General features: G+C 34.4%; 1 protein-coding gene across 1 annotated transcript in view; it reads right to left on the bottom strand.

Moving 5' to 3' along the window:
• The window catches only part of LOC105307777 (vascular endothelial growth factor receptor kdr-like), a 197,015-nt gene extending 183,023 nt beyond the window's left edge, over positions 1-13,992 (bottom strand). Inside the window, exons 1-2 of the mRNA XM_011383386.1 lie at positions 13,830-13,992; positions 552-679 (exon numbers count right to left, since the gene is read on the bottom strand). Coding sequence (XP_011381688.1) covers positions 552-679; positions 13,830-13,992 — 291 coding nt within the window. The remainder of the gene's footprint in view (positions 1-551; positions 680-13,829) is intronic.
• Positions 13,993-14,730: the final 738 nt, after the last annotated feature.

Here is a 14,730-nt window from a genome sequence, read left to right on the forward strand (position 1 = left end):
CACTATTTCCTCTCTATTTAAGAAAAACAGGCTCTGGCCTCAGAGCTCTAGACATGGATAGCATTTACATACAGTTCACATGGGACATTACAGAACATCTAAACATCCATCTTCTTTTCCCCTACTTTGTATAACCTTCTTGTGATGACACTGGTCCAAGGAAAAATGGCAGCATCTGCTTCTATGTGCTGCTCCAAAGAGGCAGACATGACACAGCTAGAGCAAGTATGAAATGGGATGAAACACAGTCTCCTACTCTCTTTATATTTCATAATCTAGATCAGCAGTACCCAACCTTTTTGGTACCAGGGACTGGTGCTCCTGTTGAGAATCTAATGCCTGATGATCAAAGGTGGGGCTGAGGTGTCGATGCTAGCACTGGGGATTGGCTGCAAATACAGATGAAGCTTCGCTTGCTCAGCCACCACTCACCTCCTGCTGTGTGGCCTGGTTCCTAACAGGCCACAGATTGGTTCCAGTCTGTGGCCCTAGGGTTGGGGCCCATTGCTCTAGATAGCAGCAAGTCCTCTTTCTGAGACAATTCAACTTACCAACTGAAGCTTAACATTGAAATCAGGAGAAGTAACCCGACATGGCACAACCACCTCTTGGGTTCCAGTAAAAACAGCAATTACCAGTGGCTTATCATTGTAGGTCTGAGCAAAGATCTGGTTGTCATCTGTAGGGATAAGAAATAAGCCCAGGGTTGGTACTGTCGTCAGAATAGGAGTCCATACTTTTTATACAACCCTCAAAGATCTTCATGTTTAGTTCTCTACAAGGAGAAAATAAGGTTCAGCGAAGGAAAAGGACTCAACAAAGGATACAACCAGGACTTGAACCCAGGTCTCCAGGCTAAGGATTTTTTCATGATTATGTCAAAACCATTTAAGCTAATATTTATAGTGATTAATAGATTAGGCATATATATTTATACATCAAAGATAATCATTTATTTGAGTACTACATCTCTCATACACAACAAAATCAAAATACTACTGTCATTTTATACATGAAAATGCATTTGAATGACCACAAGCATGTTCAACTTGCATTTACTTGGTCTTCCCACAGGATATCTCAGATCCAATCAATAAATTTATATAGGTACTTGCAGCATAGGTACTTTTCAGATGGTAAGTAAGCAGAATGTTAATCTGAAAATAGATGATGCTTAGAAAAAGTGAGCCTTCGGTTGTGTATCTTGGAAAATAATCCTGGTTGCCATATATTCCCACTACCTCAGTTTTCTCTCTTTAGCAGGAACTGTTATTAGTCCATTTCTTATTTTGTACTTTGTTATCCCTCAAGATGTCCTTGCAAGTACTTCCTAAATACAAAATACTGCACAAGACAGTTTACAAATCCCTGTCATCTTCAATTTCTCTTGTTCTCTAATGTAGGTTCATGTCTCAACAATCCATCTTTCTCTCTACAAGTTCTCTTCTTCAGTAATTGCAGCTCTTTCTATGGCTTGAATTAGAGATAACATTTATGACTTTATTTATATTTTTAAAATTTTCTTCAACGTCCAGACATTTTTCTATCTGTAGTCAAGATATGTCCCCTGGGCTGAACTACAACCATTTGACTTTCCATGATATAATCTAAAACATATTATATTCTCTCCCAAAACCCCTTCTAATTTCCCATGTTTTAATGGCATAATAAACCTCTCACTTACACAGGCTGTAAGTCTGAAATAAATTTTGCTCCTTCTCCATAAATTGGCAAAGCGCAGATAACAGTAACATTTATTTATGGTTTTACCTATTTCTCAGATTATCTTGCTAAAGTCCAGATATGAATCAATCTGTCAAAGTTGAATCTAAGGAAAGTAAATGGGGAAGAAATGAGACGGAAAAATTGCTTTCATGAAGGAATGAGAAGGAACAAGGTCAATAATGAAGGGCAAAGTAGATAGTGCAAAAAGGAGCAGGCGATGATTACTGAAGCAAAGTGGAATAAAAAACAACAAACTGTTGAGGAGAACTGGGTTCAAGTAATAATAACAGCAATGGCTACTATAAAACAAAATTGATATTATGTGATAGTGTTAGGCAAGTTATATCCATTATCTTCATTAACCATCAAAATAATTCAGAGAGACAGGTGATATTATCCTCAATTTAAAGATGAGAAAACTGAGACTCAGCATTTTACATAAATAACAGAGATAGAGTTAGGAGACAAGATTTGTATTGTCTATGCTAATAAGCTCCATCCATCTCTGAGAACTTCATGGTCCTAGCATCAGGTTTACAAAGCCATATCTAAGAATCAAAAGGGTTTGGAGAAGCAGCTAAAGAAGAAAATCACTCATCTGATCATACAGAAATTCCAGCAACCACAAAGATAGCGTGCCTATTTATCCAGGTAACATGGCAAAAATATGCATAACACGTCCCTACAGTGGTGCTTATGGACCAATCACAACCAGGTATCTGGCCTTAGCAATATTTTTCTGGATATGTCTACTTAGGCAAGGAAAACAAAAATAAACAAATGGGACTAAATCAAACTAAAACGTTTTTGCACAGTGAAGAAAACAACCAATAAAACAAAAAGACAACCTACTGAATGGTGTAAGGTATTTGTTAATAATGTATTCAATAAGGAGTTAATATCCAAAACATATAAAGAATTCATACAACTCATCATCAAAAGAACAAACACTCTGATTAAAAAATGAGCAAAGGACCTAAATAGACATTTTTCCAAAGACATACAGATGGCCAACAAACATATGAAAAGATGTTCAACATCACTAATCATCAGGAAAATGCAAGTTAAAACCACAATGAGATATCACCTCACACTTGTCAGAATGACTACTATCAATAAATCAAAAAATGACAAGTGCTGCCCAAGAATATGGAGAAAAGAGGACCCTTATGCACTGTTGGTGAGATTGTAAATTGGCGCAGCCACTATAGAAGAAGAGAAAAGCTGGACAATGAAAAATAATGAAAAGAGGAATACAAGAACTAGTTGATACAATCAGGAAAGAAGCATAAGAATAAAGGCCATTCTCAAAGGGGAGGAAAAGGGAAAGAGATTAGAAAGCATTTTCAGACAAATAGTTGATAAGAATTTCCCAAATGTAAGGAAGGAGCTGGAGCTTAGAATTCAAGAAGTCACTAGAAAACCCAATTATCTCAACCCAAAAAAGGCCTTCAAGACACATTGTACTTAAATGATCAAAAATCAATGACAAAGAAAGAATTTTCAGTACAGCCAGGGAAAAGAGGATGGTAAAATATGAAGGAAAATCCATGAGATTATCCTTAGACTTCTCAAGACAAATCTTATAAGACAGAAAGAAGTGGAATCAAATATTCAAATTAAAAAATGAAAGGAACAACCAGCCAAGAATAATTTATCTAGCAAAGCTCTCCTTTAGATATGAAGGAGAAATAAAGACCTTTCCAGACATACAAAAATTGAGAGAATTCTCAACCTCAAGGCCTACATTGCAGGAAAAAATGAAAGGGCTCAGCTCACCTAAAACAAAGTGACAAAATAAGTAGGGTGACTATCAGGCAGATAGAAGCAGAGTAATGTAACACTTACTAAGAATAGGACTTACAAGCTTGAACAATAAGAAGAGATTTGCTATTGCAAGATAGTAATGAACATTCAGCATACATAGGAGAAATTGAGGCAAAATGTAAAATAAAAGGAGAGGATTCACAGATCTAAGTTTACAAAGAGGAAGGGAGATAAGGTACATGCAGAAGAAAATGTATATATATATTTGTTAATATATACATACATATACATATAAACACATGCCAAAGATTCAGAACTGAAGTATATAACATTAAACAAGAAGGACCAGAGGGAAAATCCATAAATCAAACAAAATTAAAATAAATAAATAAATAAATAAACAGAAACACACACAAAGACAAGGAAGCAATGGAAACACAAAACTACAAGAAAGCAAAACAAAAAAAGAGTTATAGGAAAACCTCATATTTCAATAATCAACCTAAATGTGAATGGACTTTACTCACAAATAAAAAGGCACAGAGTTGAAGACTGGATCAAAAAACAAGACCCAACCATATACTGCCTCCAGGAGACACATCTCAGTTCCAAAGACAAATATAGACTCAAAGTGAAAGAATAGAAAATGAGATTTCAAGCAAATGGCATTCAGAGAAAAGCGGGAGTAGCTGTACTAATATCAGATGAAACAGACTTCAAAATAAAAACGTAAACAAAGATATAGAGGGATACCTTAAAATTATAAAGAGAATCATTCACCAAGAAGACATAACAGATTAATATCTAATCTCCCAGGTAGGGAGCCTTGAAATATATAAAACAATTACAGACAGAACTAGAGAGAGAAACAGACCAAAATGTTAGCATACTAGGGGATCTAAATACCCCACTGCCGGATATAGACAGATCATCCAAACAGAAAATCAATAAGAAAATAACGTCCTTAAATGATACATTTGACCAACTGGACATAATTGAGATTTAAAGAGCCTTCCATCCCCAAACACCTGCACATGGAACATTCTCAAGGGTCCACCTCATACTAGGACATAGAGATAGCCTCAACAAATATAAGTAGGTTCAAATCATACCAAATATATTATCTGATCATAATGCATTGAAGCTGGAGATCAATTCTAAAAAGAAAGCAGGAAGAACCTCAAATACATGGAGATGAAACAATATGCTACTACAGAAACACTGGGTCTGAGAAGAAATAAAAGAGAGATGAACAGATATGTAGAAATGAATGATAATGAAAGTACAACATATCAAACCTTTTGAGACATGGCAAAAGCAGTCATAAGAGGAAAGTTCATATCATTACGGGCCTATCTCAAAAAACAAGAATGTGCCCAAATAAACAACCTAACACTCCATGTTAAAAACAAGAAAAGGAAGAATAAATGAAGCCTAAACTCAGCAGAAGGAAAGAAATATTAAAAATAAGAGCAGAATTAAATGAAATTGAAAACAAACAAACAAACAAAAAACAATAGAAAAAATAAATGCAACAAAGAGCTGGTTCTTTGAAAAAGTTAATAAAATTGAAAAACCCATGGATAGGCTCACTAAAGAAAAAAGAGGAAGGACACAAATAAACAAAATCAGGGATGAAAGAGGGGAAATTATGACTGACATCACAGAAATACAAAGGTTCAAACAAGAATACTATGAAAAATTATATAACACCAAATTTAATAACCTAGACGAAATTGAAAAGTACTTACAAAGAAACAACCTTCCTAGACTGAATCAAGAACTGGAAAATATAAATAGACTGATCAGCAATACGTAAATTGAAACAATCATCAAAAAACTACCAAAAAGTAAAAGCCCAGGACCAAATGGTTTCAACAGTGAATCCTATCAAACATTTAAAGAATATTTAATATCTATTCTTCTCAAACTCTTCCAAAAAAATCGAAGAGAAGGCAATACTTCAAAACTCATTTCATGAGGCCAATATTACCCTGATACCAAAAGCTGGTAAAGATAACAAAAAAAAAAAGAAAACTACAGACCAATATCTCTCATAAACACAAATGCAAAAATTCTAAATAAGATACTAGTGAACTGAATACAGCAACATATTATAAAGATTATACACCATGTTCAAGTGGGCATCATCCCAGGGACACAGGGATGGTTCAACATAGGCTAATTAAATAATGTGATATGCCACATAAACATATTAAATAATAAGAATCATATGATCACATCAATTAATGTAGAAAAACCCTTTGACAAGGTAGAGCATCCATTTTTTTCAAAACACTTAACAAAATCGGTATAAAAATGGTATAAAAGGAATGTACCTTAACATAATAAAAGCCATATATGACAAATCCTCAGTCAAAATTATATTTAATGGTGAAAAAATAAAAACCTTTCTTCTAAGATCTGGAACAAGACAAGGCGGTCCACTATCGCTACTCTTACTCAATATAACATTGAAGGTCCTAGGTAGTGCAATCAGGCAAGAGAAGGATATAAAGACATTCGAATAGGAAATGAAGATGTCAAATTGTCACTATTTTCAGATGACATAATTCTCTATTTAGAAAACTCTAAAGACTCTACAAGAATACTACTAAAAACAATAAGCAAATACAGTAAAGTTTCTGAATACACAATGTTCATAAATCCATAGCATTCCTATACTCTAATAATGAATTGTCAGGAAACTAAGTGGAAAAATAATTTCTTTTGCAATTGCAACAAAAGAATAAAATACCTGGGGATAAATTTAACTAAACATGTGAAGGACTTATATTATGAAGACTACAAGACTCTATTAAAAGAAATCAAAGAAGATACAAAGAAATGGAAAGATATTCGGTGTTCTTGGGTTGGAAGAATCAACAATCAACTTAGTTAAAAACCAGCCTATTACCGAAAACATTACACAGATTTAATGCAATCCCCGTCAAAATCTCATGGACATTTTTAAAGAAATAGAACAAAAAATCATCAGATTCATAGAGAAGCACAAAACACCAAAAATTGCCAAAGCCATCCTGAGAATAAAGAACGAGGCTGAAGGCATCATTCTGCCTGACTTCAACTATACTGTAAAGGAACAATAATCAAAACGGCATGATATTGGCAGCGAAACAGACACACAGACCAGTGGAACAGAAACAAGAGTCCAGAAATAAACCCTTGTTTATTTTGGGAAATAATTTTTGACAAACAAGACAAAAACATACAGTGGAGAAGTGAAAGCCTCTTCAATAAATGGTGCTGGGAAAACTGGAAGGCCACCTGCAAAAGAATGAAACTACACTGTTGTCTATCGCCACACACCAAAATTAACTCAAAATGGATTAAGGACCTGAATATAATACCTGAAACAATAAAATGCATAGAAGAAAACATAGGAACTAAACTCAAGGACCTTGGACTAAAAGAGGATTTTATGAATTTGACCTCAAAAGCAAGAGAAGTAAAAGCAAAAATAAATGAATGGGACTACATCAAACTAAAAGGCTTCTGTATAGGAAAAGAAACTGTCAACAAGGTAAAGAGACAACTATCCGAATGGGAAAATATTTGCAATTGACACCTCCGATAGGGTCTTTCTCCACTGTATGTTTTTGGCTCTTTTTTTCAAAAATTATTTGCCAATATCCAAAATACATAAAGACTCATACGATTCAATGACAACAACAACAAAAAACAAATAATCCAATTAAAAAATGGGCAGAGGACCTGAACAGACACTTCTCCCAAGAAGACATACAAATGGCCTATGAACATATGAAAAGATGCTCAACATCACAAGCTATTAGGGAAATGCAAATCAAAACCACAATAAGATACCATCTCACACCTGTTAGAATAGCTATAATCAACAAGACAAATAATAACAAATGTTGGAGAGGATGCGGAGAAAAAGTACCCCTCATACACTGCTGGTGAGACCGCAAATTGGTACTGCCACTATAGAAAACAGTATGGAGTTTCTTTAATAAACTAAGAATTCATCTGATATGTGATCCAGCAATCCCTCTACTGGGTATTTATCCCAAGGACTTGAAAACTCATCCAAAAAGATATTTGCACACTGATGTTCATAGCAGCATTATTCACAGTAGCCTGGACATAGAAGCACTGAAGTGTCCTACGATAAATGATTGGATAAAGAAACTGTGGTAGATATATGCAATGGACTATTACTCTGCCATAAGAAGAGATGAAATACTGCCATTTGCAACAACATGGATAGACCTTGAGATAATCATGCTAAGTGAAATAAGCCAGACAGAAAAAGTTAAAAATCACATGATATCATTTATATGTGGGATATAAACCTTAAAAGCAACAAACATACAGGACAAACAGAGACTCTTAGACATTGTCAATGGATTAGTGGTTACAAGAGGGTGTGAGGGGAGGTAGACAGTGTACAGGAGGTCAAATACGTGGTGATAGAAATATAACTAAGTGAGGTGAACACACAGTATATATATATATATATATATATATATATATATATATATATATATATATATATATATATATATATATATATATATATATATATACCCCCCTTACTGTTAAAGTGTATAGCTGAGCCTTATTGGATTTTGTTAAGCAATGTCACCGTAAAAAATAAATTAATAAATTAAAAAAATAATAAACTATATAAATGTCTAAAATACACAAACACACATCAACTGAAAGTTAAGGGATGAAAAGATCTTCCATGTAAAAAGAAATGAAAAGAAAATTGAAGTAGCAATACTCATATCAGACAAAATATATTTCGAACAAAGAATATAAAAAGAGAAAAGAAGGACATTACATAATTTTAAAGAGGTCAATCCAAGAAGAGGATATAATAATCATAAATATCTACACACACACATAGTGCCATACAAGTATATAAAGCAAATATTAATGAACATAAAAGCAGAAATTAACAGAAACACTATAATATTTGGTTACTTTAATACTCTACTTCCTTCAATAGATCAATCATCTAGACAGTAAATTAATAAGAAAATGATGGCCTTAAATTCCACATTAGAGTGGTTTGACTTGATTAACATTTATAGGGCTTTTCCTCTAAAAACTGTGGGTTACACATTTTTCTCAAGTACACATGGAACATTTTCCAGTATAGATCACATACTAGGCCACAAAACAAGCCTCAATAAATTCAAGAAGATTACAATTATATCAAGTATATTTTCTGACTACAGTGATAGGAATCTAGAAATCAATTACAGGAATAAAATGGGAAAATACCCACAAATATGTGGAAATTAAACAACATACTTCTAAACAATCAATGGATCAAAGAGGGAATTAAACAGAAAATCAAAAACACCTTGAAACAAATGAAAGTGAAAACACAATGTCACAAACTCTATGGATCATAGCCAAAGCAGTTATAAGAGTAAATTTTGAGCTATATAGGCCTGCCTCAAGAAGCAGGAAAAATCCCAAATAAACAATCTAAATTTACACGTAAAGAAATTAGAAAAAGAGGCACAAACAAAACCCAAAGTGAATAAAAAGAAGGAAATAATAGTGATCAAGCGGAAATAAATTACATAGAATATAGAAAAATAATAGAAAGGATTAAAGAAACTAAGAGCTGGTTCTTTGAAAGTATAAATAAAACTGAGAAACCTCTAGGAAGACTCATTAAGTAGAAAAGAAAAAGAACACAAATAAATAAAATCATAAATGAAAGAGAAGGAATTACAACTGACACCACAGAAATAAAAAAGATTATTAAAGAATATTATGAATAATTATATGCCAACAAATTTAACAATCTAGAAGAAATGAATAAATTTTTAGAAATATACAACCTTCCAAGACTAAACCAGAAAGAAACAGAGAATCTGAGCAGACCAATTACTAGCAATGAAATTGAAGCAGTAATCTAAAAACTCAACAGACAAGAGCCCAGGATCAGACAGCTTCACAGGTGAATTCTACCAAATATTTAAAGAAGAATTAGTAATTATCCTTCTCAAACTATTTCTAAAAATTGAAGAGGAACGAATGCTTCCTAAGTCATTCTATGAAGCCAGCATTATACAGACACCAAAACTAGAAGAAACACACACACACACACACACACACACACACAACAAAAAAGGAAATTATAGGCCGATATCCCTGATGAACACAGGGATATAAGCATATATGCCAAAATTTGCAACAAAATACTAGCAAACTAAATTCAACAATATATTAAAAGGATTTTGTACCATGATCAAGTGAGATTTATACCAGGCATGCAAGGATGATTCAACATCTGACATCTGCAAAACATTTGACATGATTCATCAAAACGACAAAACCAAAGATAAAAATCATATGATTATCTCAATAGATGCAGAAAAAGCATTTGACAAAGTTCAACATCCATTTATGATAAAAACTCCCAACAGTGTGAATATAGAAAGAACTTACCTCGACTTTATAAAAGCTATATATGACAAGCCAACAGCATCATACTCAATGGTGAAAAGTTGAAAATTTTTTCTCTAAGATCTAGAACAAGAAAATGATGCCCATTCTCACCACTATTATTCAATATAGTATTGGAATTCCTAGCCACAATAATCAGACAAGGAAAAGAAATGAAAAGCATTCATATTGGAAAGAAATAAGTGAAACTCAATATTTGTTGGTGGCATGATGGTAGATATAAAAACCCCTAAATAATTCACCAAAATGTTAATAGGATGAATTCGAATATTTAATATAATTAATTAATAATAAAAGTTAATAAAATTTCAGTAAAATAAAAAATGCAAAATTAATATATAGAAATTTGTCATGTTCCTATACACTAATAACAAACAATGAGAAGACTTTAAGAAAACAATCTCATTTACAATTGCATCAAAGAGAATAAAATACTTAGGAATAAATTTAACCAAGAAGATGAAAGACCTGTACCCTGAAAACTATAAGACATTGGAAAAAAATTGAAGAGAACACAAATAAACAGAAAGATATACTGTGTTCATGGATCGAAAGGATTAATATTGTTAAAATGACCATGTACAGATTTAATGCAGTTCTTATTAAACTACCAGTATTGTTCTTCCCAGGACTAGAACAAATATTCCTAAGTTTTATATAGAACCACAAAAGACTTCAAGTAGCCAAAACAATCTTGAAAAAGAACAAAGATGGCGGTATCACACTCCCTAATTTCAAACTATCCTACAAAGCTATAATCAAAACAGCATGATACACATAGATCATTGGAATAGAATAGAGTGCCCAGAAATAAACCCATGTCTCAATGGTCAGTTAATCTATGATGAAGGAGGCAAGAATATACAATGGAGTAAAGACGATTTCTTCAATAAATGGTTTTGGGAAAACTGGACAAATACATGCAAAAAATGAAACAAACCTAGACCACCTTACTATACCATATACAAGCATAAACTCAAAATGCATTAAAGACTTAAATGTTAGTACTGAAACCATCGAATGTCTAAAAGCAAACATAGGAAGTAAACTATTCGATATCAGACTAATGTATCTTTTTGGATACATCCCCTTGAGCAAGGGAAACAAAAGCAAAAATAAACAAATGGGACTTCATCAAACTAAAAAGCTTCTGCACAGTGAAGAAAACCTTCAACAAAACTAAAAGACAACCTATTGAATAGGAGAATATATTCACAAATGATATTTCCATTAAGGAGTCGATATCCAAAATATGTAACAAACTCAAACAACTCAATAACAAAATCTAAATAAATAATCCAATAAAAAATGGGCAGAGAGCATGAAAAGACATTTCTTCAAAGCAGACATACAGACACATAAAAGATGGCCAACAGACATGTGAAAGATGTTCAACATCACTGATCATCAGGGAAATGCAAATCAAAACCACAATGAGATACCACCTCACACCAGTCAGAATGGCTATTAAAAAAAAAAAAACTCGACAAACAAGTGTTGACAAGAATGTAGAGAAAAGGGAAACCTCATGCACTGTTGGTGGGACTATAATCCAGTGCAGATCCTATGGAAAACAGTATGAGGTTTCCTCAAAAAACTAAAGATAGAACTACCAATTCCGCTACTGGGTATTTATCTGAAGAAATTCAAAACATTAATTTGAAAAGGTATATGCACCTCTATGTTCATTGAATTTACAATAGCCAAGATATAGAAGCAACCTAGGTGTTTGGCGGGAGATTAATGAATAAAGAAGGTGATACACACACACACACACACACACACACACACACACACACACACACACACACAATGGAATAGTACACAGCAATAAGAAAGAATGAAATCTTGCCATTTGCGACAATATGAATGGATCTAGAGGGTATTATGCTAAGTGAAATAAGTCTGGCAGAGAAAGACAAATACCATATGTTTTCACTTTTATGTGGAATCTAAACAAACAAGCAAACAAAACAAAACAAAAACAAACACACAGAGACAGAGACCACATGAATGGGTACCAGAAAGGATGGGATGGGGGAGTGAAAAGAGGAAAGGGAAAATGCTCAATAGTATTGTCATAATTTTGCACAGTGACAGATGATTACTAGAATTAATGAGATGATCACATTGTAAGGTATGAAAATGTCAAGTCATTATATGGTATAACAGAAGCTAATATAACCCATATAATATTGCATACCAATTATACTTAAATTAAAAAAAAAATCAGTTCCCAGGGGTTCATTTCCAAAGATTTTGTATTTTAAGAGGCCACTTTTCAGAATGCAAGCGAGACCTAGAAGGGCCTTGCATATACCAAAGCTTATTATTATTACAGCATCTCTTACTGGGTTAGCAGCATGATGTCAAGGCGTTGAGGTTTGGAGTACCTAAATATTTCTCCTGAAAGTCCACCAAATAGAAGTTCAGAGAGATTAGCATCACTAAGAAGAGCTTTCATCTTTCTAATTTGAATCAAATTTCAGGATCTTCACACTCACTTTCAAATCTAGGTGAGGAGCTCAGACCAACAAAAAAGGCTTTAAACTTCATCTCAGCTTGAAACGAGGATTAAGAGTTGGGGAGCACAGGATGAGGCTCAAACTATTTACTCTAGAATTCCAGGACCTCCCAAATTTTATCCCATTATTTTTGTCTCAGCCTAACTCCCTGTCAACATCCTGCTCTCCTGGCAGGCTGGTCTTCCCCCTGAGTCATAAACTTCCCTGGATCATGATATCTACTTATTGTTCCATTGTCTTTTCACCACTATGATCCCCCTCCTTCCCTGGGATTCATCGTAGAGTAGCTGAGATTGTTCCATCAGAAATAACACAATGACAATAACTCACCATTTATTTTGCATGACATCATAAAATTTAAAAACTATTTTCATATATTTTTTTGCAATGCCCACTAAGGGTAAGTTATTGGATTAAAATGTTTCATATATACTATCTCTAATCCTTATGAAATGTGTGAATTTTACAGATGAGGGACTGAAAATAAGAGAGATTCGTGATTTGTGCAAGATCCCTCAGCTAAAAAGCAGTGGAGTCAGGACTAGAAACTAGGTCTCTTAGCCTAGAGCTGTTTCTATCTCATCCAAATCTTTCTTACTCTGGTCCCCTAGACCTGCTTAAACTGTATCTTTGAGAAAGCCCAAAAGACTGTGGGTTAGGACTTAGGTCTTCTTCAGGGACAAGCTTGCTGCCTTATTGAGATTTGGGCTGCCAGTTAATGTACAGGTGAAGACATGGCTCAGAGAGAGAATGGGCATGTATGAGGAGCAAAGAAAACAGGCTTTTGAAAGGCACCCACTGTGCTTTCAAAGAATAAATTATAAATCAAAAAGAGAAATCATCCAGGTCCAGCACCATAATCCCAAGCCACAGAAGTTCTGAAAAGGAGATTCAAATACTAAGAACTTTCCTGGTCAGCTGAAGGTAAAGGAAGATCAACTTAAGCTTGTCTGTAGCTTGTCAGGGGCATCTGCCTCTCAGCAGCCCCTTCCTTTCACACACTATTGGTAACTACTCGAGTTGGGACCTAACTCATATTTTTCTTGTCTCTTGGTCAGAGATTTAAAAACAAACAAACAAACAAACAAACAAACAAACAAAACCTTCACCTTTGTGAAGCATGTGGGTATGAAGGGACAACTGTGCTGTCATTAACAGAATTTAAAAAGATCAAATTGCGTTCTTGCTCTACTGTTCTCTTCCTTCTCCCCTTTCCACAAAAAAAAAGCACTGCAACTCATTCCAAGCTTACCCAAGGTTTTAAGTACCTAGATATCCATTTTAAAAAAAAGAAAAATCCTTCAATCCCAAAGCAGGAGGCATTCATTCACTCACCTTTGACATATACGTACACACTGGCCTTGCCATTAGGGTCCTTGACGTCAGCCACATCCTTGTAGCTACATGTGAAGTAGCCAGTGTCACCAGCTTCTGTGTGGAAGATGGTGAGCTGGTTGCAAATAACAAGGGGGTTATCAGAACAGTGGTGCTCCAACATGTAGGCCCGATTTCCTGTAGACCCAATGCCCCAGGTCCAGGTAATGGCAGCCAATCCTCTGTAAACATAACAAAAATAAAAACATGCTGGTTAGGCCTGGAGGTGACAGTGAAGAACTGTTGCTCCAGCTCTTGACCTGGATTCTAAAGGAAAATTTATCACAGTTCAGATTCCACGAAAGAATTGGCACAGAGGATTAGAACACCTCACTCTGGGCATGAGGAGCATCTGAAACCATGAGTTACATTTTTGTTTTTCTCCCTGTCTCCCCGTGTATCTCCTCCTCTAACTCAATATTTACCCCTAGCCCAGATCTCTCCACCAATAGGTGGGCTTTGGAGTGTTTGACAATGAACTTCTAAAGGCAGACAGAAATATTAAGTTATTTCTGAGGTCCTTTCTGGATTTATTGTTTCCACTTGGAAAATAAGAACATCAAGACCCAGGGAAGTAAAGAGCCTTGCCCAGAAAGTTGCTGGCAGAACCCAGTCTAGGTTTTTATTTTTATTTTTGAGTTATACCAAAGTGCCTCACTGAATTTTAAAGGTTTTTTTTCCCTGGGAAATTAAGTTCTAAAAAGACATGCCACTGGATTAGCATTCCCTTCATTTTGTGGGAGAGAGCCAGGGACAAAGTTGTTTAAATTCATTGCAATCCTTCCACATAGGAAAAAAAAAAAAACTGGAATCTATATCTTCATCTCATCAGCAATATTTTCTCCTCCTCCCACTTCTTCAT

Source organism: Pteropus vampyrus, unplaced genomic scaffold, assembly GCF_000151845.1.
Source record: "Pteropus vampyrus isolate Shadow unplaced genomic scaffold, Pvam_2.0 Scaffold516, whole genome shotgun sequence".
Classification (NCBI taxonomy): Eukaryota; Metazoa; Chordata; class Mammalia; order Chiroptera; family Pteropodidae; genus Pteropus; species Pteropus vampyrus.